General features: G+C 39.8%; 1 protein-coding gene across 1 annotated transcript in view; it reads left to right on the forward strand.

Moving 5' to 3' along the window:
• The first annotated feature begins 17,873 nt into the window (after window positions 1-17,873).
• CTTNBP2 (cortactin binding protein 2) overlaps window positions 17,874-26,974 on the forward strand; it is a 147,047-nt gene continuing 137,946 nt past the window's right edge. The window contains exon 1 of the mRNA XM_045564469.1: window positions 17,874-18,046. Within this exon, the coding sequence (XP_045420425.1) occupies window positions 17,966-18,046 (81 nt within the window). The 5' untranslated portion in view covers window positions 17,874-17,965. The remainder of the gene's footprint in view (window positions 18,047-26,974) is intronic.

Here is a 26,974-nt window from a genome sequence, read left to right on the forward strand (position 1 = left end):
TACATGGGAAATTAGACAACTCTGTTCTTCCAAACATCAATCATATGAATGTCCTCCATGCATCCATGTCAATTTTAGTTCCTTGCACCTCTCAAATGGAGTCAGATTGCTGCCCACTGCACACTTCCGAATGCCCTCAGTTTGTTAATTCTCACATCCTTTATCACCTCTTGGTTTTTAGCAGCTGCTCTAGGTTAATAGGTAATGATCTTAAGAGTTTTCAGCATAAGTTTATCCAGAAGATAATCACTACTTTTGCCATTAAATTATTTGAAACATGTCATTTCTTTGTTTTCATTATCCTGAAAAAATAGTTTACCTGGCCAAAGAAGGGTTAATTCATGAGCTGAAAAACTGGTTTCTTTTGTGCTAAGAGAACTAGGTGGCTCATCCTTCTTGCTGAGAGAGGCAGTTAATCAGTGTATAAAGGCCTGTGATTGATGTGGCATAACTTCAAAAGGTGCATGGTTTATTTCTCAATGTAAGAGCCTACTCCCTGAGAAGCAAGCTAGGGGAGGGCTGGAGTGGGGCTCTGGGAAGGCCACACATCCTCTCATTTCTTCCTCTTCCAATGCCCTGCCTGGTTCTTTTAATGTTGGATCACCTGCAACTATAGTCCTATAACTTCTCTGACTTCAGATTCTCAGCATCCTTTCAAGAGCATGTTTGTGTTGGTGGGGCAGCTTGTTCTATAATGACACTGGTACCTATAAAAGAAAAAATTATTCATGACCTTTGTTGAAGACAGTAAGGTTTTATTCAAGGGGGTACTATTGCCATAAGTATAGTGACCACTGCAAATAGGGTCTTACAGTGGAGGGTAGAGACTGGGCTCACCTCTGACTCCAACATGGACAAATGGGAATTTATAACCAAGGAGCAGGGTGGGGGTCAGATAGAAAATTACTAAGAGAAAACATTAAGGGAGATTCTGGCTAAACCAACCTAACAGGATTTTTGCTGGAGACAGGCCAGGGTGATCAGACATCACCTGGGGGATGGTGAAGGATGAGGAACCTGATTAGATATTGAGGGTGACCAGATATGGAGGATGGGGGATTGGGGCTAAATTGACATAGCAGGATTCTTATGAAAATTGGACAAACATGGAAACCCAAAAGTCAAGGCCTGGTTGCTGTGATGACACCACTGTACTTCAGCATGAACAACACAGCAGAACCCTGTCTCAAAAAAAAGAAAAAGAATATAAGATTGTGGGAGAAGCTTGTTAGATGATGAAGAGCAAAAAGTCTGTTCTTGAAACCATGCATAATAGCAAACCATTGAATATTATCAAAGGAGAGAGACAGTATAAAAGAGCCACGTACTGGAAATCTTACCAAAATTATTCTGACAATAATGTACAAAGTAAATTGGAAGAAGAATTAGAAGCAGCACAGTTAATATTGAAAATGAACCTCATATATAGTAAAATGTAAACTTTTTAGTCCTCTAATTCAGAATTTGAGATAACCAGACTAGGTGTTGTGATTTCACATCTTATGTATGGTATAGGTTTTATGATAAAGTCAGTGTATCAAGATGAAAATTGCATGTAGTTAAAAACACCATGGGGAATCCCTTAGGATTCTAAAGGACAAAACTTCTTGTGTTTATTTTTGCATTTTTGCTGTGGTCTCTCCCTAGAGTAGTGGTCAGCAAACTTTTTCTATAAAGTGCCAGAAAGTAAATATGTTAGGCTTTGTAGACCATACAGTCTTTCTTGCAACTAGTCAACTTAGTTGTTGTACAGCAAAAGCAGCCATAGACAATATGTAAATATTAATGAGTGTGACTGTGTTCCAATAAAAGTTTATTTACAAGATGAGGTGGCAACCTGGATTTAGTCTGTAAGGTGTAGTTTGACAACCCCTCACCTAGAGCATTGGAAGCCAGTCTTTACAGTGAAGAGCCATGAAGGAAATTAAGGGTGGAGCCTACATAGTTTAATTACATAATAAAATGTACATGAAAATCAACTCTACTGTTTATAATGTAAATAGTTTTATGAGATTGTTTTATTTTTTTCTCTACATGTTTGAGTTTCTTGTATATTCTGGATATTAGTCCCTGTCAAATGAATAGTTTGCAAATATTTTCTTCCATTCAGCAGGTTGTTTCCTCACTCTGTTGATTATTTATTTTGCTGGGCAGAAGCTTTTCAGTTTACTGAAGTTCCATTTGTCCATTTTTGTTTTTGTTGCCTGTGTTTTTGAGGCCTTAGTCATTCATTCTTTTCCAAGAGTGTTTTCCCTAAGTTTTCTTCTAGTATTTTATAGTTTCAGGTCTTATGTTTAAGTCTTTTAATCCTTGTATATGGTGAGCTTTTTGTATATGGTGAGAGATAGGGATCCATTTTCATTCTTCCTCATGTGGGTATCCAATTTTCTCAGGACCATTTATTGAAAAGAGTGTTCTTTCCCCAATGTAAATTCTTCTCAGCTTTGTCAAAGATAAGTTGGCTGTAAATATTTGGTTTTATTTTTGGGTTTTCCATTCTGTTCCATTGGTCTATGTGTCCATTTTTATAATGCATAATACCACGATGTTTTGCTTACTACAGTCTTATATATATTTTGAAGTCGGGTAATATGATGCCTCTAGCTTTGTTCTTTTTGTTCAGAATTGCTTTGGCTATTCAGGCTCCTTTTTGATTCCATGTGAATTTTGGGATTGTTTCTCTAATTCTCTGAAGAAGGATGTTGGTATTTTGATAGGAATTACAGTGAATCTGTAGATTGCTTTGGCCAATATGGTCACTTTAACAATATTAATTCTTCAGACCAAAAAGTATGGAATGTTTTTCCATTTGCATCATCTATGAATTATTTCATTAGTATTTTGTAACTTTCCTTGAGTAGACCTTTCACCTCCTTGGTTTAATTTGTTCCCAGGTTTTTTGTTTGTTTGGTTTTTTTGTTTGTTTGTTTGTTTTGTAGCTATTTTAAATGAAATTTCCCTCTTGATTTCTCTTGGCTAGATTATTATTGGTGCATAGAAACACTACTGATATTTGTACGTTATTGTGTATCCTGCAATTTTACTGAATTCATTTATCAAATCTAAGAGTTTTTTGGTAGAGTTTCCTCTCTGGAGCAATGTCTCTGTGCAATCTCTTGGTAGATCTCTGTGTTAGGCTTGAGGCCTGGGTGGCTCAAGGAGTTCTCCAATAACTAAAATGGTAAAAGACTGTGGCAGGAGTGTGGAGCCCTGAGGCTTTTTCTCTTACCCTTTCCCCATGCCCAAGAGCTTATTCCAGCTCCCAGTCAATCCTGGCCAAGCAAGCGGCTTTGCTTCCCTCTCCTTTTGCTTTTGGTCCTTCGCATCACTTCTCTTTTGAATCCCAGTGTTCTCTCTTAGATGATCTATTCAAACTGTGAATATGTACTTGTTATGTTGGTTCCTCTCCATGGCAGAGATGCATACTAGCTGCATCTAGTCAGCCATTGTGAACCAGTTTCCTATTCTCCAGTTTAGATAACTATGCTAAAGGGATTAGTTGAGAATTAGAGAACCTACACTGTAGAAAGAGATTTCTATTCTAATACCATGTTACTTTGACAACCACAAAGGATATGTGGTGGGGTAGTGATATTTATTCCCATCCATTCTTGATAACACTTTAGTGATCATCCTTAGCTAGGCATAGTTAAGACAATACTCTGGTTCTAGGCTATCTTTTTATTTTATTCCTCAATTCCATTAAACCAGCTGGGCATCTCACAAAGTTATTGTTATCACTGATCTACTCTGTAGTGCTGTTTCTTTAGATGAGAGCCCTTGTTGCTACCGCTGGATATCTTAAATCTTTGATTATGCATATACTCTGAGACCACTTTAAGCATCAAAGCTTTGTCAGTAGGAGCACTAAGGATGCTTTACTTGCCTCTAATGAACTCTGTAAAATTGGCTGCCTGCTTTGTGTATGACTCCAGAAGTAGCAGAATGTTACCATAATCTGTCCATTCTATGTAATCTGAGCCTTCTCACTCTATAAATTTACCCTGGGTTTTCTGCCAGGGTTGGAGCTATATTCAGCATCTTTTGGCTCAGTAATTCTCACCATAGAGGCATGGAGTTCTGGGTTTGGGTATGGAAATTAGAATTTCTGTCAGTGGGTATACAGTGTTTATAGTAAGAAAATGCATATTTAGCATAACAATGCAATGTGATATGTTGAAAAACAATTGTTTTTATCATTCAAACTCCTGAAAATATAATTCAAGTATCTTCTTGGCTGCTGGGAATATACAAATGTTGGTGAATTTCATCAGCGTTAGGAGGATGCATTTCTGAATTAGCAAGGGGTTGGATTTTTTAATTTATCAAAAGGGGCATTGGGTTTAAAAGGTAGAGAAGTTTTTTATTAAGGCAAAAGCTGAGAATAGATCCCCCACTGGGCAGAAAAAAGAAAACCACGCCATGATTGTGAGGTGTGAGGGTAAGTGGGTCAAAAAGGAAGAATTCAGAGCAGCAAGCAAGGGGATACCTCTGGGGAATCTTTAAGAATACAAAGGTGGGCACTAGACCTACCATGGTTGTATGTGATAGGAGCTCACATTATTTTATTTGTATGTTAACTGAAGGCTGATAAAGTCGGAATCCCTAGAGTTGCATCTATGTTTGGAGAGATAACATGTGACCATCTGTATAGCCAAAATAACAAGCCTATCTGGGCCTTGGTTTCATCTATAAAGGTGAAGGATGATAACTCAGGTCTCTTCCATTCAAAAATTCTGTTATTTTTGGAGACGTCCCCCCCCCACACACACACATACACGCACACAAAGTCAAACAGTTAGCTAATAGTCAATGAACAAACGTTTGTCAAGTCCATGTAATGGTCAAGACGTTGTGGCTAAAGTTCTATTAAGTGTTGCAAAAACAGAATATAGACTGTTTACAAGGAACTTACAATGTATTTGGGAAGACAAGTTATTATTGTAAATGATACAAAAAGCACATAATTTTTTATTAGAACAGGGCAGGCAAAATATGGCCCATGGGACAAATTTGGCCAACACCTGTTTTTGGAGATAGAATTTTATTAGAACCCAGCCACACCCCTTTATTTACATCTATGGCTGTCTTACATTGCAACAGCAGAGTTGAGCAGTTGCAACAGACATTGTTTAGCCCACAAGCCTAAAATATTTATTAATACTACCTGGCACTTTATGGAAAAAGTTTGCCAATGCTTATGTTACAATAGTCAAATAATGTCACAAGGCGAAATAGGATCAATTGCAAGAGAGTGACAGAGAGGATAGAGGTATTGGAATTGAGAGGCCCAGCCTGTGGCAGCTTGAAAGGATCCCACAGCCAGGTGCTAGAGATAGACAGGAAGACAAGGAGACTCCAGGTTGTTTCTACAGAAACAAAAAATTGGCAGATGGGAGGTCCTTGTAATTTGTAAGAAAATGCTAAAAATAATTGCACATGGTTTTTATTATATCCTTTTCTTATTTTTATATGCTAGCTCTCAAAATAATTAATTTGGAAAAATCTAATCCTTTTAAATATTCTTCACAATGTTGTTCCAAAATCAACATTGATTAAAAATTCACCACCCGTCTTGCAAGAAGCAGGAAATACTGCTGCATAGATATTTTTAATAAATGGGATTTTGTGATGCACTCTGAAGATAATGAAAGGAATACATAAATGAGTTGCAAGAGAAATTAAGGCAGGAAAATCTAGAGTTAGAACTAAAATGCCAATATTTACTGTATTTTGATTGAGAGATTTCTATTACTATTTGTCCTTAATTTACAGGTGAATTTTGTTAACCACCATAATTTTGACAAATAAGAAGACTTGAAGATAAATGGTAATTGCTACAGTTTCAGGCCCTAATTATTTTTCACCGTATGAAACTTTGCTATTGTAGTGAAACAGTTAAGTTTCACATTTCTCAGTGCCTTTAGAGCCCTTTGGATATTATGGGATCAGTCATCCACTGTAGGTCACGCTCTCAGGCCTGCCCTCCCCACACATGTTCTATGTTCCAGAATTTTCTTTAATCTTCTCCCCGACCCCAATCCACATTTAGTTTCCTGTATTTGCTTAGTATCTTGTATTTGCTACTAAAAGATAATTAGGCCTTTTTATCAAACCTCTACTAGTATTAGGATACAGCACTAAGATATGGAAGAATTCATTCACTCCTAAAACTTCCTGTGCTTGGTGACATGCTCAGGGACACCAAGGCGGATATTAGTTTGGGAATAGCTCTCTGTCTCCAGCTGTGTGTCCCAAAAGGGGAGGAGGGTCCCTAAATAATCTCCAGATGAATCTCCTGAGCTGCTTATTAAAATATGCAACTATTTAGGCTCCAAAAGGGGCTTCCTCAGTGGGGATACCTGTGGAATCCAATTTTCAGCATGTTCCCATTTTTCTGTGTATTAAGGTCAAGGGGAGATAAGTCTTGGATTTGAGACATCTGTTGATCAGAAGTTGAAAACTGGCAGCCATGGGTAGATTTGACTTGCAGATACAGTTTTTTAAACTAGGAAATTTTATATAAACATTTGATTTCTTCCTTCTCTTAACAAATGAGAAGTTCGAACATCACTGGGTCTGTATGTCTTGACTCAATTCAAGGAATTGTTTTCCCTCTAGTTGGACAGATCCTGTGTACTCCTGTTGGCCGGAGTCCCCATCACTCCCTATTTGTCTTACAACCTGGCCAGCCTTAATCAGATATCCTACACATTTGACCCTTATAATCATTTGATGTGACTGTGTGATCTAGCTTCAAGCAGATAATTTTTAAAAAACAAACTGGATAACATTAGCAAAGTTTTTATCGGTGTCTCAGATAATTTTAGGCTAGGACTTAATTCTGTGCACAATGTCTGAAAGGACTTAGGATGGGAGAATTTAAGGTTCTGGAGCACAGAGTGATTAAGATATTTGGGGCAAGTGGTCATTTTCCATCTTGTAGCTAGCATGGGTTTGGTTTAGGCTGTTGAACACGGATAGCAGGAAACAGAATTGAAATCTCCTCATTTCTTTCTAAATCTAGCATTTCTATAGCAATTGTCACCATGGTATCTTGATGTGTTTTGACAGGGGAAATTTCATTTTTAAAAAAAGTGTGGTAATGAGGGGAAGAGAAACTCCTTCCATGCTTAAACTCTGGAGGCATTTCCTTAATAAAGAGCTCAGAAACATATATATAGGACAGAAATTCCAACATGGTCTGACCCAACTAAGGGCTTTGGGGTTTCTTAATGATGAAGCTGTCTATATCTAGCTGAAAAAAAATCCTTGAATGCGAAGGCTGGAGGGCAACTCAAGTTCATAATACTACTTGTGTAGCTCTTTTCAGCATTCAGGCACTTGTACATATTAATCTCATTTAATCCTCACAACACCCCTGTGAAGTAAGTATTGAAATGATCATTCCCATTTTATGGAGACAAAAACAGACTCTCTGAAGATCAGTGCCTTGCTTCGGGTCACAGAGAAACCATGTTCCAGCAAGTCTTCCTATACCAAACCCTTGCACTTTAAACCATACCAACGTGTTTTGAGTCTCCTTATTCAGACTTCACAGGCTTCCGTGGAGCTTGGAGATGCCATCTACATAGCACCAGGTGAGTGGTGCCCCCTGGAGTTGTGCAGTGTGGGTAGTTCTGAGCCCTGTGAGATTGATGGAAATGTTTGCATGTGAAGTATACCATAGGCATGTGACAAGCTTTGTGCAATTCATGGTGGACTGGCTAGAGGTCTATTTTCTCAGATTCATTAAAGCATATTCCAAATCAAGGGAATGAAATGGTACAGAAATGACTTTGAATCTTGTAGGACTGACTATAGTTCCCCGCCTGCCAATTCATATGTGGAAGCCCTTAGCCCCCGATGTGATGGTATGTGGAGACGGAGCCTTTGGGAAATAATTAGGGTTAGATTAGGTTGTGAGAGTGGGGTCCTCATGATGGGATTAGTGGCCAAAGAGGAAGATACTCCGTTTCTCTGGACTTGCTAAGGAAAGGCTGAGGACTGCTTTTAGAAAAACACTTCCCAACTGTGCTTTCCTCTAAACTCCACAATAATCAACAACACAGAAGAAGACTTCTGTGACCAGATAGGGGTTTTTCTCCACACACCAAGTAGCGAACACCAGCTGAGTGTCCTCTAATTCAATTCTGACACTATCTACCTGGAGATAGTATCAGATCCTACCAGGTGAGGGCTCAGTCCCTGCCCCCGGACACCAGTTGCAAGTCTGGGCCTCCAAAGGTTCTCACAAACCCAGCTTCACGTTAGGGTTCCCACAGCTCCCTCCCTCTGTGCCTGTGATTAATTTGCTGGAGCAGCTCACAGAACTCCGGGAAATACATTCACTGTTTTATTACAATGGATATTAGAAAGGCTACAGATGAAGAGATGCATGGGGTGAGATATGTGGGAAGGGGCATGGAGTGTCCATGCCCTCCCCGGGTGCACCACCCTCCGGGAACCTCCTGTGTTCAGCTATCGGGAAGCTCCAAAACCCAGTCCTCTTGGGTTTTTATGGAGGCTTCATTACATAGGCATGATTGACAGCCATGGAAAAATGTGATTGGACAAAAAGCACATGATCTCAACCCAGAAAGGCCTGTCTGTTCGGATTCTTCCAGGCTTCTCTAGGTAACATTCATTCCTCCAGGGTATGAGGCAGGACCCTGCCTGGAATGAGGGTCTTTTGACTCACAATCAGATTAGAGTCCTGCCTTGGGCAGGTGAAAGGAGGACAGGAGAAGGTCAGAAAGAGAGATTCTATCTTCTGAGGCTCCTCCTGGGGCCCAGAGCTCCCAACATTATAACAAGGACTATGGGAGTTATGAGCCAGGAACTGTGGTCAAAGCCAATATATATAATACCACCAGGATACAGCAAGCAGTCAGCCATCTACAAGCCAGGAAGAGGTCCCTCACTAGGAACCGAATCAGCCGGCATCTTGATGTTGGACTTCCCAGCCTCCAGAACTGTGAGAAATAAATATCTGTTATGGCAGAGCAAGACAAGCTGGGGAAGACAAATCTGATCTCATTTTCAGTACCCCCCCTACCCAAAAAAGCAAGCTTCAGTACCATGCCTATTAGTGACGAATTCCTTTTGACAAACTTCAGGATTGCACATAACAAGCCAGTACATAGAAACACTTCCAAGAAGCACCATGGCACCGCGTTCTGCCTCAAGTCTGTCTGTAACTTCCTACCCTAGAGAGGTGAGCTGGTTGATATGACAGTCACTTGTGGGAGAGTAGAGGACAAATAAGTTCCTTCAGAACAGATGCTCATATCTTTTTCAGAGGACTTACAAAATATTAGTATGCATTTGCCAGTGGATGCCAAGTCCTATACCACTAAGACTTAGACATGTTTTCAAGTTCAAGTTTCTTTTTTCTACCTTTTTTATTGAGATAAATAAGATGCATTAAATCTTCTTGGAATCACATAAACTATAATGTTTTGTATCAGGGATCACAAATTTAAAACGTTATAGATAAGCAAGTAATGTAATGATGCAAAGTAAGCAGGTAAAGTAAAATAAAACAGGGCAGGTGGAGATTCCAGCCAGCTGGAGAGGTCATGCCTCCATCTCTAAGGCATTCAGTGTTAGCCCAGTGGTATCAAATCTTCTCAACTTTCTAGAGGTTGGAAAGTTAAATTTTTTTTTTCCAGCATATTATGGGGGTACAAATGTTTAGGTTACCCATATTGCCCTTGCACACCCCCACCCACCGCCCCAAGTCAGAGCTTTAAGTGTGTCCATCCCCCAGATGGTGAGGAAAGTTAAATTTTTATATGAAATTTTCCAATCTCTAATTGTTGGCAGTTTTTTCCTTTTTTAAAAAAAATTATTACATGAATCAAACAAAACATGGCTGCTTACTGGAGTTAGCCCATTGGTTTAGATTTGGCTAGAGTTGGACTTAATGTCTTAGATTAGATCAGAGCTTGTGACCCTGGCTCTCTATAATCCTTGGTGATATTTTTAAAATGATACTATGTATTATTTTATTAAAACTTATTTCCTCATATGATAAGAGGTATGCCCTAAATGCAGCAACAACCAATTTGACCTTCCAGTTTATATGACTCATCCTAAGTTTCTCTATTAAGACTTTTGTAAGTACTTATTGAGAGTTTTTAATATTTAATCTAAAATCATGGAATATTTGGTTTAAAATTAAAAATTTATACAAATATCCCTGTTAGGCCTATTGTATAGTTGTAGAATAATTTTATTAAATTCAAATAAATGATTTCTTTTGAAAATTTCATGTGTATTAGGGTGATTATTAATTCTTTAGTAGGTATATAAAGAGCATGAAAATAGTAATAAAAGTCAAAATTTATTGGGACCTTACTGGGAGCCAGGCACTGTTCTAAGTGCTTTAAATGAGTTAAATTAATTCTCTCAATAACCCTGTAGAGGCAAGAGCCATTATGATTGCCACTTAGCTGAAGAGACTGAGACATAGTACTTGCCCAAGGTCACACAACTAGAAAGAAGCTCTTAATAATGTAACCCTGCACTTAACCCCTGCTCTACAGTATGTGGACCTGAATTGTTGTTTTGTTCGAGAGATGGGGAATTTGGTGATCTTTAAACTGGCTCCTTCTCAGCATACCCTACTTGGCCTATCACATCTAAATTTTAAGGCCTTGAAATAAATAAATTAATAAATGCATTTAATACATATATTTTAAAAACCCAAATTTTTAAAAAATGAATATATTTTATGTTTGCTAACTGCTCATTGATAGCGTTTATTTCAAATATGATGAAATTTAGGCACCAGGACACAATACACCTGGTAGTACTTATGACTGTGCCACAGTAGAAATGAGATGTTTTAAAATCTCAGTACAAAAGACAGGCACGGTAGTGTGCACATGCAGTCCCAGCTATACTGGAGGCTGAGGCAGGAGGATCACTTAAGCCCAGGAGTTCCAGTCCAGCCTGGGAAACATAGCGGGATCCTGTCTCTCTCTCTCTTTTTTTGTTTTGTTTTGTTTTGTTTTGTTTTGTTTTGTTTAAAAGATCAGTACAATGTTACAGAGATCTCAAAATGCCACTTACACTCACAGAAACTTCAAAATTATATCAATTATTAGGCTTGCCACTATATCTTGTTATTTACTATGCTAAAAAAGAGACATTTCTATTACTACATAACACATTTGGTTTTTATATGCAGAATTCTGATCAATGGATTTTAATAGAACTGGTTTTCTTTATGATCCTATGTGTTTTATTTTATGCCTCCGAAACCTTTTTCTCAGAAGAAATTCGTGAGCTTCACCAAAATGTCAAAGGGACTCATGACAGAAAATTAAAAAGTAGTAATATTTATTTCATCCATTTACCCATCTGTCTTTCCATCTATCTACGTGTCCATTCCGTTCAATTAATTTGAATATTTATTGACTGCTTGTCATATGCCGGGCTCCATGTCAGATACTGGAGATGTAGAGTTAATGTTCTTACAGATCCACTGATCTGCATTTGACCTTGAAGTCCAGAAAATCTGCCAAAGTTTCACAGAATGTACTAGAATCTTCCAGTTTGAGATGCCCTTGTTCTTTGAAACATCCTGTTTAACTAATCAGTCTCTTAACTTAGGAAAACTCAAAGCCACCCTCACTCTATTCATCCTCTTCCCTTCTTTCCAGTCCCTAACTTTTCTGAAATCCATATAGGTATGCCACTCCCTAGAAACAAGGGGCTCATCGCTACATTTTTAGAAGTGGTAATAGAGTCTTACTTTACAGCATTATATTCTACAATTGCAATGTCATCCTTTATTGTCAGCATGGCTTTTCATGTTGGTTACAGATGAGCTAGCAGATTGGTGCCTGGATTCTATTTGTCAGTGGCAATTGGAGCATCTAAGCTTGGTTCACCCCCTCTCTCAGGACAAAACAGTCCTGTATGTAATCCAATTAGGCAAGGAAACATTGGAAAGTTTAGTTATAAACACTCTCTCTAAAAGTAAGCACATGTGGTGTTCAGTTCCAGTCATGACAGAGTAGCCAGTATTGGGCTAACGCTCCTACTGAAACAAAACGAAGTACAACATATACAAAAAACTGTTAAAGGCATTGCCAAGTCAGGGAAACAGGCTGTACTGTAGAAGCTATGATGCTGGAGGTAGGATGGGTTTGGGGGCAGTTGAGGAAGGAATAAAGATGAGTTCTACTGGGCTAAGAAGATAGTCTCAGAGAGGAAAAAAGTTCAGAGAAGGAGTCCAAAAAATCTGCATGCAATTTCCTCTCAAAATTTAGGCTGAATTCTAAGCTGCGCATGTGTGGGATGAAACTCCAATAAAGCCAGCAAAAAAAAAAAAAAAAAAACAGTATCTGGGTGGCTTAGGAGCTGAGCAAAAATTTCATAAACAGGACACACACAAAAAGCTAACCAAACAAGAAAAAGATCGATAAGTTGGATTGCATTAAAATGAAGAACTTACGTTCTGAGCTACAAGTTCAGGAAAACATTTTCCTTCTAGAAGTTTTATTGCTTTACCTCTTATGTTTAAGTCTATGATTCTGTTTTTGTTTGTTTCTATGGCTCTAAATGATTTTGTATGGAAAATAGAACAATGCAATGTGGTATGTGGATATCGGGGGGCTTTACCCACTATTCAAAGTTGGGGGTCTCGAGCAGGTTTGATTCAACTCCTCCCCTGCCATCACCTCCAATTTTAAATTCCGGGAGTGAGGTTCCCTACCGCCATTACGGTGGGCATCTATGGCCACATTGGGCGAGGGTAGAGAGCTGGTTGAAGTAGAAAAGTGTCAAGGAAAGGTGTTTTGTGACCCAGATGGCATATTATGTCTTTTGGATGGTCAAGGTCAATGGTTAGGAGGTGGAGGCTGAAAGCTGACAAAGCATAGTCCTTATGAGATGTTTGAAGGGAGGAAAAAGTTGTGGTAAAATACATCCCAACTAAACTAACTCTTAACAAAGATATTAACTCTGAAACTGATAGATAATGAGTATTAAGTGATGATGAAATGATAAAGGGGTTGTTGACTCTGGCAGTAATGGCCAGCATGTGGCTGTCTATCAGGAAAAAATATTTATTATATTGCTAACATAAAAGATTTTCAGTAGTTAAATGTTTCTTTGATTTTCAGCAAAACATTCCAGATAGCCTAAACCTTAATGTTGACTTGTCAGGAGTATATTTCTTTATTGTTCTATACGTAGCTTCACATTCCCCAGAATGAAAATAGCAATAGCAATGCTTCTTATTCTTTCAGTTCTTGAATCAAGAACAGAAATAAATTAAGCCTTCTAGTCTAGCCATGATGTCATTTTATAAATGTTATAAATTAAATTATATTGTATGTTTATTGGTTAATTGAATAACTCCTATATATGTTTATATTATTTTCAAATGTTATCACATTTTCAGGTGATTTTAAATGAGCCCAACTGACTTAAATTAACTGAAAAATGTCCTGATGGACTAAAAACCTATTGTTATCAAGTGATATTTTGGGCAGTGTGAGGTGAAATTTATGTCTCAAAAATTCCAAAGGTATCTGAAACTCCATTAATTTGGTATATAGCAAATGATTATAATTACCTAGAGAATGTTGATGTATTGGTTTATTTCAGAATTTTACATGGAAGCGTTATACATTTATGGCTTTCCTCTTGTTTTTTGTATCCTAAGTAAATACTGAGTCAAACATAAATGCCATCTGCATATTTATTAAAATCAAAAGGCATCATCTTTAGTTTCCTTATTAATTCTTTAAATACTACATTTCTTTTGTATTGAACAATGCATGCCCCTAAGTGAAAGAGAAACTTCAGCTTTGGTTTTACAGCTGGCTCCACATTTCTAATCAGAGGAGAAAAGGGTCTGATCGTACAACTTATTTATATAGTTTTTAAACTTTCTAAGAAAAAGAAAGCTCTGCTATAATTAATACCTAATGGTATAAACACCCCTGCTTTAGTGGTTGCCTAGTAACTACATATTTCAGGCTTGTGGGGCTGCAAAAACAGGCTGAATAAACGGAAATATTCAGATCCATTTCCAATTCAGGTGAATAAGGAGCAGCAGTGGCCAGATTCTTTTGTTAAAATTGTTTTTCCATAATGTTTGCACTAAAACATCCTTCTGCACTAAAACTTGTAAATGACTTCTGCAGATAAGAGTCTAAACCAACAAGTAATGATTTAAAATTTAAAAGACATCCGGTAGAACTGAACCAACACTATTTTATTGTTCTGTTAGGCAGTTTCTGTTCTTAGAGTGACTGGATTAGGGAATAATTTTCTTAAGGTATCTCTATCTTTTCAATAAAATCTTATATTTGGACATGACTTCAGCAATTGAATGACCAGATACAATTCCCAGTTGAAGTTGGTATTAAAAGGGGCTGGGAGTGATTATAATGATTATTTATGTTGAGCTTTGGCTTGCTTCCTACATAGCAGATCTAATTTCCTAATTATGTTTTGCTTTAGCTTAGGTAAAATTAGCTAGCATTCCCTTGGCACAAAACAACCGTGGTTGGTGGAGGAGGCCTTCCAAAACCATAGGTTGTTGACAAGAGTGGATAACTAGATTAGAATTAAATGTACTGGGTTAAATCCACAAAAAGCCTAAAGCACATGTAGATAATGACAAGTTGACTATGAGGGAATGTAGTTAGTTCATATGAAAACTCATTTCTGGAAATGTCTTGATTTCAAAAACATGTGATAGTTACAGGGCACTCAGAGCCCTCTGCACTCTTTGTTCCAGAGTTCCTAATGTCAAGATTTGGGGCTTCCTAGGTTGGTTGCCACAGTGTAGACAGGGAGAAGCGTGGTCTGGAATATTTAAATTGTATAACTATAGCCTTGTGGATATAGTCCGAAATGATTTGCTACTCAGTAATTTTGTCATTTGGCAATGCTAAGACATGATGACATATGGTTTGCTCTTTGAAATTAACATAAATGTTGTCATTTGACTGAAATAAAGAATTCTCTTATTCCATGATGGAAACTGTTTTAGGATATGTATATATTCCTTTATCTTTTCACATGGAAGGAAGCATCCTGTTGTATCATTATGTATAACTCTTTGGGATTTTTGGTTTAGTGGGTGGGAGGATGTGGCTGGGGAGGCCAAGGATATGGTTTAGTCAGAAAACCACTTGGCTCCCCAACCACTGTCTGCCTTCCCGGTTTCAACAACTCATTTCACTGGTCGGTGCATTGTTTCACCCTGGAACAGGGCTATAGCTCAACACAAACGCCACCACTCTAGGGTTCAGAAAATAATTAGTCTTAAATTCTTTTGTCAGTGGGTCATCAACATCATTACGTTCAAAAGAGAAAAGAATGTAATTAATAGTTTTCTCTATTTGCAATATATTCACTATCTCTCCTTTCATTTTAATGCTAAAATGAGTTTTCATCATCCATTTTTGTTATAGGGATTGCTTTTCTCCCTACTTATATATCTATTTCTCTTTTTTTAACCCTCCCTTTCAGAAATTTTCACTCTAGCCCTGGATGTCTTTGATTATCATTATTATTTAGCTGTTTAATGAAGCTTCAGAAGCTTTAATCTCTCAAGCTATCAAGTCACTACCTTTTCAGATCAATTTGCTTTGACTGTAATAGAGCTCGTCTTTGTGCAAGGAAAGTCTTTTAGAAAGAGTTAATTTGCAATCTTAACAGAGGCTAATTCTCAGGAGAGAATTTAAAGGGGCCAGCTTACTCCTGGGTGGAGCAGCAGCCCCAGGCCAGGCCATGGGTGAGGGCATTAACCCCTAGTGTGCCACCTTTGTACTACAGGCAGGAGGCTCAGCCCACCCTCCGCACTGACAGTTTTAAGGTGGAATCCCATGCTGATTCTGGATTTTGGCGGTTAGAAAATGTGCTGTTCTATGATTTTTATACCTGTTATTTTTCATTCACAAAAAAAAAAAAAAAAAGGAAAGAAAGCAAAAGAAAGAGAAAGGGAGAAAACCACTCAGGGATTGATTTGTGACATGATTCTGCTTTATTTAGAGTAATATGAGCTATTTCTTCCCATTGATGATTTTTTTAAAATCAAGCTGCATGTGTAAAATGAAAGGAATTTGCTTCCCAGAGATAGTATCATTTCATATTCCTAGTTCCTAACTCCTAAGTGAAGTTTATAATTTTATTCTTTTTTTTTTTTCCAGAAGTGAGCCAGTTAACTATTTGGAGAATAATTCAACATCAGTTTCATGAAAACTGATTGCCTTGTAATGTGTGGAAATGCATTTTGAAAAGAACAGGGAATGCTCTTGGTTCCAACTTTAAATTTTTACTATCAGTTCAATGTCTAACTTTTACCGTCAAATGCTTTTCTTTCATTGTATAAGGCATCTAGTTATTCTAATATTTAGCAATTTCTGAGAATATTTGATCAAAGAAAGTGGAATAATGAACAGGGATGGATAGTAAAGGTATAAGAGAGGTAGTAGCTATCAGAGTAAAGTCAGAGAAAATAAATAAATGAGCACCTCAACTCACAGAATAACCTGGAGGTGATTCTAAGCCTCTGACCCTTAACCCCAGAGTTATAGGTGAAAGTTCTTTCTTGATCTCTCTTCTGGAAGAGAACTTTTTACAGTTTATGGATCAATCCCTTTCAGGGTCTTTGCAGAAAAGATTTCCTCTGCCCTGGTTTGTGTCATATTTGGATCCAATTTGGAAAGTGGAGCAACTAAAGTGTCAAAACCTTTCATTAGAAGTCTGCCATTAAAAAAAAAAAAAAGCTTTGATCTGTAACCTTTGGACTACACATTCCAATCATTCATCTTCCAGAATTTCAAGTGCAGGATTTGGTTGTGGTTTGATTTTACTTCTTTGAGACACAGCTTGAATGTCTCAATTTGATTTTGTGCTTTCAACACATTTTTTAGGGATCTGGTGATTTGGGGAGGGTTGTACCATATGGTCTTGATAAGGTGATAGATTTTCACATTCTGGGAATTGGCAGGAAAGGATAGGAACTGAATTAGATGAGGGAAGAGAAAATTAAGGGTTTGGGCCTAACTCACTTGTCTCATGAAAAATCTGAGACCTGTAATTCCCATAAAATCAATTTTTACAAAAATTTTTGTTTTGTGTATGTCCACATGTCCTCACATGCAGAGAGGAAATTTTTAAAATTTTCTCAAAAGTAGAGGGCATCCTTTTAAAGGCTATGGCATTGAACGGTTCTTGGTTAGTCCTTCAGAAGAGACGTCAGACTTGGGGCGTCAAAAACCAAAAACATGTCCGCTCCACCGTCCTTGAAAAGGATTGTGCAGAAAGTTAGGAGCTGACAGCCTCATGCAAGGTACTAAAAGATAACAGGACACGTCGTTTTCATCTGGGAGTTGGTGGTTTTCGGAGGACTAGTGTCAACTATAGACTAAAACAAAGCCAGGATATATACCAGGAGGGCAAAAACGCCCTTGCAGCAATGATATTTAAGAAAAAGAAATTTAAGAAGAAAGGGGTGCCCATGTGATTCCTAGCGGTGGGATAGAGGGAGCTGAAGTGAAGGATTTTCCTTGATCTTGCACCGAATTCAGATTGAGGCGGCCTCACATTTAATCCGGTCCGCTCACGGTCGGGTTGGTGGGGGCTTTGCCAAACGAAACGCTTCCCGGGCGCCGTCTTCCCCGCTTCCCCTGGCTCTGATCGCCCCACCTGCGCGCAGAGCCGCCGCCGGGCCCGGCCGTGTGCCCATCCCTCCTACCTCGACGGGCCGGGCGACTGCCGATCGCCGCGAGCCGGGCGCGGGGCCGCGGGGCGGGACCGGGGCGGAGACGCTCCGGCGCGCAGCGGGTTAAGCCGGGAGGGCGGCGGCGAGGGGAGGAGGCGGCGCCCGCGTCCCCGGACCGCGGCGGGTTAAGCGCCGCCCGCGCCGAGAGGGCTGAATCCGGAGCCGCCGCTCCGAGCTCGCATTCGGATCCGCTAGAGCAGGAAGATGGCGACGGACGGCGCGAGCTGCGAGCCCGACGCGTCCCGCGCCCCGGAGGAAGCGGCGGGGGCCACGGCGGAGGCGGCGGTAACCGAGTTCCCGGGCGGGCTCGGGGAGAGTGTGGACGCGGGCCGGGGGGGCGGCGCTGGGGCCCCGATGGACCCCGGCTCCGCGCCCCCGGGCCCCTCCGGGTGCCCCCTCCTTGGGGTGCTCCCTCCTCGGGGTGCCCCCACGGCCGGAGATCGGCTGGAGTAGGGCGAAGGGCCACCCGGCTGGAGATCCCTCCTGCCCTTTCCGAGCCCCACGGGAAGCGGCCCGGGGCCGCCCGGTCCTCGGGGGTCCCCGCGTGCGCCCCGTGCGACCCCTACGCCCACTCCCCTCTCTGCAGTGTGCTTTGGTTAGGGGCGAGGGCTGGGGTGTGTTTCCTGGCGAATTTGACCCCCCATTGTTCACCTCCCGCTACGCCAGTGGTTGTGAGCGCGTGTCTCGCGGGTGCCCGGCACCCCTCTGCGGACCCGGGAAAGTGGCGCGAGGGAGGCGGGCCGTCGCCGAGCAGGTGTGGGGATGCCCATTGTGTCTGCTCGTGCGCCTTTGGGAGGCCCCTGGGGAGAGGCCCCGTGCCCAGCTGTGGGCGCCGCTGCCGAGCGCCAGCGCGTCGGGTCCTGGCTGCCTGCTGCCCCGTCACTCGGTAGGGGGTTGGGGGGAGGGTCGGGTCTCCCGCGGCAGCGCCCAGGCGAGGTGGAGGTTCTGCACCAGGTTTCGGGACATTGTTCTCCGTCGCTGGGGTGTGGAAGCCGAATGCGCTCCCATCCGTAGCTGGTCCTCACTTTCACCCCCTGAATATCCCCGTGCAGAGGCTCGCTAGTGGCTTCCAGCTGCCACCCTGGAGGAGGGCTGCACCCACATTTACTGGGTGGAAAACGTTCCCATGGCTTGGGAAGCAGCTTCGCAGGAGCTGCAAGCATCTGCAGAGAAAGGCAGATCTGGGTGCGCCTCCCACTCTTGGCCCGATCCGGCTGCTCTCGCCGAGGATTCCGGGTGGGATGCAGCGAGCCGGGCGTGGACGCCCCCTCCTTCCCTCCCACCACCGGAGCGGAGCCCGTGCCAGAGCAGCGGAGGGCAGGGCCGCTTCAACTTCCTCCCACCTCTGGAGGTAGCGCTTTCTGGAGAGGGACTGGAGAGGTCTGGAGGAAGGTGAAATGAAAGCAGCTGAGCCTAGGAACGAAAGGAAAAAGAGAGGGGGAGGAGGACTGCTGATTGCCACTCGTGAAACCGGCAAGTTCTGATTTGAAACTTTAGGGAAGACTGAGTGTTCATTCCTTGCATAGAAAATGAGAACTGTCTTAAGATTTCAAATGAAACCTTTCCACTGTGAATCAGTTCCTCTCTGTGAGGTTACAATAAGGGATCTAGCTATTCAGACAAGCTTCTCTAGGAAGTTGAAATGATGGGGTGCTTTCCTCCCCAAGAGATGGTAAGGGAAAGGAGAGAAGTGGGTGGGGGGTGTGTGTGTATTTCTTCCCCAGGAAGGTTGAATTTGTTTAATCTACTTAGAATGGGCTTCTTTCTACTACCCTCAATACTTTAATCACTTGGCAATTAAACCAAACACAAACAGCTGATTTATGGTCTGTAGCTGATATATAGTTTTATTTGGTTAGATTGTAAACAAACCTTGGTCTCCAAGCAGATTTTTTGTGTTGACAAGGTCAGTGTTCCTTCTCTGCTGTTTAAATTTTTCAGGAGTCTGATTTTCATTGCTGATAGTTGGAGATTTGACAATTTCACCCTTGTTAATGGGAATAGCCATGGAAAATCTGTGAAAGTGAACCTCCTTTGTTATTTCCATAGAATCCTTTGGGGTTCTGAGATGAACCAAAGATTCTTAATCTAACAGGGTTTTTTTAATAGCTTTTGACTTTTTAGTGAAATCTTGGTGATGGCTTCTTATGCAGTAAACTGGGCATTTTATTTTACTTTTCCAAATTGTTTTGACTTAATAAGGCATGATCCTCTCACAGCCACTTGACCTGTAGACTGACTTTTAAATTAAAGAATAACTAGGGTAGAGGAGCCCAGGCGCGGTGGCTCACGCCTGTAATCCTAGCCCTCTGGGAGGCCGAGGCGGGTGGATTGCTTGAGGTCAGGAGTTCGAGACCAGCCTCTGCAAGAGCGAGACCCCGTCTCTACTAAAAATAGAAAGAAATTATCTGGCCAACTGAAATATATATATAGAAAAAATTAGCCGGGCATGGTGGCGCATGCCTGTAGTCCCAGCTACTGGGGAGGCTGAGACAGTAGGATCGCTTAAGCCCAGGAGTTTGAGGTTGCTGTGAGCTAGGCTGATGCCACAACACTCACTCTAGCCAGGGCAACAAAGTGAGACTCTGTCTCCAAAAAAAAAAAAAAAAAAAAAAAAAAAAAACTAGGGTAGAGGAATGATATCTGTCATCATAATTGCTCCTTAAAAATCAAAGGCACTTTTATGCATTTTGAGTTCTTGTCAACAAAAGACTTAGATTTTTTTTTTTTAGTTTAATCAACAATTCTTTCTTTTCATCTTAGAAATTTATTTAATTTTAAATTGGTTTACATATTGTGCATTTTTATATATACATTTGGCAGTAAGAAGCCAATGGAAGCTCCAAAGCAGTAGGCTATTTTTGAAAGTGAGTGTTTTCACTAAGCTTTGACTATTTAGAATGTTGCTTAGAAACAAGTTTAATTTATAGTTTTCAGTTTAATATCATTTTGGTGGAGTGTTTTAAATTTAGTTTGTGATTCTTGTTCTTAGCTTAGTTTAAATCCTGAAAGCATCCCAAGTGTAAAGCTTGGTAAGAGCTACATTATTCAATAGGATCGTATTAATAGTCTTTGCTGTGAAACATGCCGGGAGACCTGGGTTATTTTCAGTGCCTTAGCCAAATGTGATGACTTTTATAGGCCGTATTGCTATTTCTACTCTGAAAATAACTCCTAATGGATAAGGCAGTATGGAAAACAAAAATATTCCTGCTTTTTATTGTCACCAAAGAATTTAGGAGTGAAAGGAAAATGGAGATCTTTTTAGAGCTATGTTTGGGAAGCCAACCAACATTCTTGTCATTCTGAGCTTTTCTGGAGCAGCTAATATGCAAGAAGTAGGTATAAATTTTATCGTCATGGCAACAGTGACAAGGAAAAACTTGGACAATGATTTTGTTAAAAAATGTACAACAGTGTTGTTAAACAAATTAACAGCTGACACAGAAATTTTTGTTTTCCAGGTGACAGTATTGATGTAAATGCAAAGAAGCATTTTTAGCCAATTTTGCTAAGTTTTTTAAAAAAGAAAGTTATATGGCAGCTATAGACCATTTAAGGTTTCACAGCATAATTAAGTAGGAAATAATGTAGTAAAGTACCTAACACTTACCAAGATGGAGGTATGATGAATAACATCTTTGCTGCCCTAAAATAACACATCCCAGTGACTGACATAAACCAAGGAATCAAATCAGAGTCAATGGTGTCACGAGAGGTATAAATAATTTGCCTTGGAAGTTCGGGGAGGAAGAATCATGGAGAGAGTTCCTAGGTGAAGGATCTAGAAATGTTCCACAAAAGGATGGCATGTGAGCTGGGCCTTAGTCTTAGACTAAGAGTGCAGGAAGCAGTGTGCAAATGTGGCTGGTCCCTAGGATTCCTTGAGAGATACATGAGAAGGGCTTTCAAAGATGAGCATAGAGGTTTCAGTCTCAGCTATGTGCTTGAGAAAAATAGCTTAGAGGTAGAGGCAATTGGCTGGAATACTCCCCAAAGATGAGAATGTAACTGTTTTCAGTGTGATGCTTTTCATTCTTTCCTTTTTTTCTTCTCAAATAATTGGTTGTATGTTTCTGTTTACACCTGTTTTGGGAGTTTATTATTGTTGTTGCTGTCATTGTTATCATTTCTCACAGGAGCAATTTTGTTTAGGGAAGAATGTTTGTCCTCTCTGTGATTGAATCCATGAGTAGGCTAGATTGCCAGCTCTATCCTTGTGTTTCACATAACTTTATGAGGTGAGAAAATGTTTCACAGCCTTGGTACTTGGTCAGACATTTACAAATGTCACGTGGACAGCAAGGCTGTAGCTGGGAGAGAACAGCGTCTTCCTTCAAGGAGAGTTGTGTGAGTTTTCTTTTTTTTGTAATGGAAAACAAAGGTTACTTAGCACAATGCCAGGCACATGGTTAGTGTCCCACGAATATTTTTGAATGAAGAAAATGAAACTCACCAAGAAGTTGTATTATAATACTTAAATGTTAATGGGCTAATTGGAAAATATATACTTTGTATGTTACTAGCTTATAGTGAAACTATTGGCCTGTGATTTTTAATCATTAACATTATAGATATTGTAGATCTTATTTTAGAAAGATGACCCTGATTCTTATATTTTTTTAATTTTCATTTTAATATTGCCCCTCTCCAAAATGTTTTTCTCAATATCATCTCAGATACTTTCCAGATTTCATTTTTTAAATTTAATTTCCAACACTATTAGTTGTCTCTTTAGATTCTCTTTCTTCAAAATGATGGTTGAGCCTCAGGATGTGGTGGCTGGTGGTATGATGGTGACTGTACCTTTCCCATCCTGAATTCTTCCAATAATACAGTCAAGGCCACATCATCCTCTGGGGTGTGGAGGAGGGGATGATTGATAGGGGGTTAAGGGAGAAGTGTGGGGAAGTTTGGAAAGAGGAAAAAGGGAATGAAAGGAAAGATTGAGCAGGAAGGAGATTAGGCAAGGTTTTAGAATAGTCTGCAACTGCACCGAAATGTGAGACTACTATTCAACTTGAATGAGCCTAGGAAAGGTGAAGTACTGTCTCTTCCCACCACCCGTCTCCCATGTACTTTGCCTGCTAAGTCTATCTGAGTATTGCTTTAGAAGGAGACTTTATTTGGATACCCTTGATTGCATTTCTCTCTTTTGGGGCTCCTTTGCAAAGCTTATATAACATGGAAAAGGAGACTTGTCTTTTTCCCTTGGCGGTTAGGTAAAGAAATGCAGAAGGGTGATCATGATATTGATGGTAAAGGATTTTTAAAAGTTTATTCTGTTATAAATAACATACAAAAATAATGAGATCATATTACTAATGCCATGTACAGCATGATGCCATCATTCATGTAGAAATCCTGATTTTAGGGAGAAAATATTGCTTTCTTTAAATAGTTAGTAAACAACAGGGGATCAATTTAAAATGTTACAGTAAATGCAGTATAGCCAAGTTAACTTTGCTATGTGGAATGGATATTTGTTTGCAAAGGATTTGACTTTGACACTTTTATATTTAATTTAAAACATAAGATGGTTCCAATGGCCTGCCTGAGTTTTTCCACAGAAAGGTTTCACAGCTGTAAGAATATCATTTAGCCTCCCATGGCCCACCCAACCTCTTCATTTGAAAATCAGCATGGTGACATTTGCCACCTATGGATAATCGAGAGGATATTCTTCACTGCATTGTAAGCTTCTTAAAGGAAAATTATTAGAGCTGGATGTCTGCTGGCATGCAGAGGTGATCCGTGTTGGGCTGATGGAACACTGAAAAGCTGGATTAGGATGGAAGTAGACATTTGTTTCATTTGAGATGTAGTCCTTTTTTCCCCCCTCTATGAAAAGGAAATAGAGACTGAGAAGAGATCTGAAAGGAGGAAAAGGGAGGTAGCAGGGCTTAATTATCAGAGGCTGCCACCCCTGACTGAGCCACTTCTTTGCTTTTCATTCCAGCTTTCTCTTAGTTAAAATTAGTTACATCCATTACCAGGTTTCCTTCCTGACATTGTTTCCTTGTCAGTATTAACCTCCTTTCAACACTCCGAGTTGCTTGTCTTGCATGAAAAGATCCCAGGCAGTATGGCTGATTTGAGGTGTATTGCCTGGGAGAGCTGACACTAAATAGACTTCCCGTGGTCAGTACTCCATGTTGTTTTAAAGGCACAGGCCACGTTGCTTCCCTAGTTTAGGTTACTCTAAATGATTTTTGAAACAATGAGCATGATTGAATGCCCAGTTACTTAGTTGCCCCTACAGTGGGCTGTAACATTGTGTCTTAGTAAGATGGATATACTTGAGATATCATTTGCATGTTTTCTGTTTTTACATTGTGAGCAATAGGCACTTTATACCAAAAGAGGGGGCATATATGTTAGATAAAATCATTGAAGATTGAATATTCTGGCTGTTCTGACACAGTAGGGGTGAGAAAATAAGAAGTTTAACATGAGGAAGTGCATAAAGCAGGACATGACTAATTGCCAAGTGAAGTAATAGGACAGACTTTAAGACCAAATTGAGAGAGGAGAGATTTCAGGAATCGGGAAACATACAAAGGTGGGATTTGAGCTATGTGCTGAAGAAAGATGGGATTCAAATGAATGAGAGAAAAAAGGAGGGATTAGGAAGAACAAAATCAGAGATAAGCAACCCCGTCATGAAAATTCTTTCCTCCATGTAGAGAGAGAAATAGGAGGAATAATCTCAAGGCAAGAAGTAACTTCAGAGATTGGAAAATAGTTTGAGAGCATGTTCTTTTCATCGTGAAACTTATAATTGGCTAAATTCACATTTTCTTAACATAGTGAATGTTCTTATGTACTTAGAAAGCTGGATTTATTTTTTTCATGTTACTGATAGTCTTCAAATTTTGATCTCCTTGAAATTTCAAGATGGGTTTCATTGCTTTTCCTTCTTTATAGCCCTTGTTCATCCCCAAAAGCATAAATCTTGCTTACATAGAAAGTTTTAAATATGTTATTAAATATTAGCATGCACTATTAAACTAGGAGGAAAATACATTTCTGTAACTTCTAAGCAAAGAGGCAAAATCCGTTTTCCTCAAGTACTTCTCAAAGGCTTTTAGGCTCAGGAAATGACCTAAATAAATTTTCTGAGTCTAGTAATCTGTTTACCCTGATGGTATATAAAATCAGAACATTTGGGGGCTGGAGGAGATTTTTAGAGATCACTTACTCCAACATCCTCATTTTACTGATGAGAAACCTGAGATTCAAACAGATGAAATGACTTGCCCTCCCTTGCTTAATTGCTCACTAGGCACATCTCTCCTCATTCCACCTGGTAGTCCAACTGCTGTCTCAGATGCCCTGCCTCCGTCCCATGTGAAACTCATTGATCAAATGTAGGCACAACCCACTGGATTTTAAATTGGAAGAGATGCTCTTGGTGTTGGTGGAAAGAACCAGAGGATGTATGTGGCTTTGTATTTGGTAATCAAATTCTCACCCAGGAGCCTTGATAGGACTGATGTGTTTGGGCAAAGATCTGAGGGATATTTCTGCCCCTGTGGCTCCTCATATCTCCTGGAGGCTTTTTGGCAACCAATCAATGTGCTGACTCCATTCTTAAAGGGTATGGGTAAGGCTCTTCTGGACCTACTTGGCTGTGGCTATTGAATTCCCCATATAAACCCAGTATTTTAGATTTGGTGGTAGGGGATGGGGGAAACTTGGCATTGGCAAGTTAAGATGGCAGTTCTAGCCAGCTTCTGTTTTTTGGGGTCTCTCTCCTCCCCACCCCCTACCACATATGAGAGAAAATCCTGAATAATGCCCTCTCCATACTTGCCCCACATAATTCAAAGCTGTTCAAAGCTATTGTGCCAAACAGCTAACAGTTTGGGATTATTTCTCCTTTTTCACTTATGTGTATATTATAAATTATATATAATTTATAATAAACATATACAATAGAGTAATAATACATAATAAGTATATGTGTATATGATTTATTATGTCCCAAAGAAGACATGCTCTCTATTTGAAGACCAGACTCTGGATTAGTTTAAGCTGCCCTGCCAGATTTTTAAAACTAGGTGTTAAGAAGCACTTTTCCTGGAGTACTTTTCCTGGCAAATGTTACAGGCAAAAGAGTGGCCTCTGGAGTTGAAATCTAGCAGTTCTGGTTTTGTTTTAGGTTTTATGTAGTGATGGAAAGTTCCTTTCCATCACTAAAAAATGAAAGCTGGATTTTTCTTTTTTAATTAGGAAAAGCAAGTGCAATAATAAAGCTTAGTCTGTGAACACATCTGCTGTGATTTTTTTTTTTCCAGGGGAGGGGGTCGTGTTTTCTCGGGTGCCCTGATGGAGATCTTAATTTTTTGTTTGAGTGACAGCATTTGGATCTGTCCTGTCTTCTGTCTAATTTTGAAAATTTGATTATCAAGATAGTGTTTTACAAACATAGGATTTACAACAATTCCTTTTGCTCTTAAACCAAGAAATATTAATAGTATTTTTTTTTCTATGTCTAAGTACTTTTGGTACCATATGTGCATCAGAGTAATACACTTCATATGAAAGAATATACCTTTTTTGTATGGGATTTTTGCTTCTGGGCTTATTTTTCTAAAAATACCAAAGTGCCTTGTATTTATTTATAAAATACCTGGAGTCTTCAGATCTGTAGCATGTTTTCATGTACAGTACTTTTTGACCCCATTTCGTCAGAATAGGGGATGGAAATGTAAGGTGTTAGAGAATGAAAATTTGAAAGCATAACAATATTTTTAGTATGGAGGGCCAGGAATTAGTAGTGTTTTAGTGGAGAATCTGGGGTGGGGACATGGGTGGGAGAGAGGCAGGCAGGCAGACACACTATATATTTAAAACAATATATCACTTAATACATTGTGATGGGAGACAGAATTTTTTTTTTTAACATTCTTTGTGACATATGGTTTAGCAAGAACCCTTGTACCAGTGTGTTTTATTTTAATGAACTTTCCCTTTTTCTGACGGTGATATAAGGAAAAACAGAATGTTGGCTGCAGGTCACAGGCTATGATGCTGATGACAGAAGCAGGGCGGGCTCTCCTGACTCTAATATGCACCAGGATCTTGGCAATGCCTTTCATAATTTATTAGTTTTTAAAATGGAGCACTTTGCTTATGAAGCTTCAGAGAAACAAGGACAATAAAGTATACAATTAATTAAAATCTTTAGGGCAACCAGCAGCATCATTA

Source organism: Lemur catta, chromosome 11, assembly GCF_020740605.2.
Source record: "Lemur catta isolate mLemCat1 chromosome 11, mLemCat1.pri, whole genome shotgun sequence".
Classification (NCBI taxonomy): domain Eukaryota; kingdom Metazoa; phylum Chordata; class Mammalia; order Primates; family Lemuridae; genus Lemur; species Lemur catta.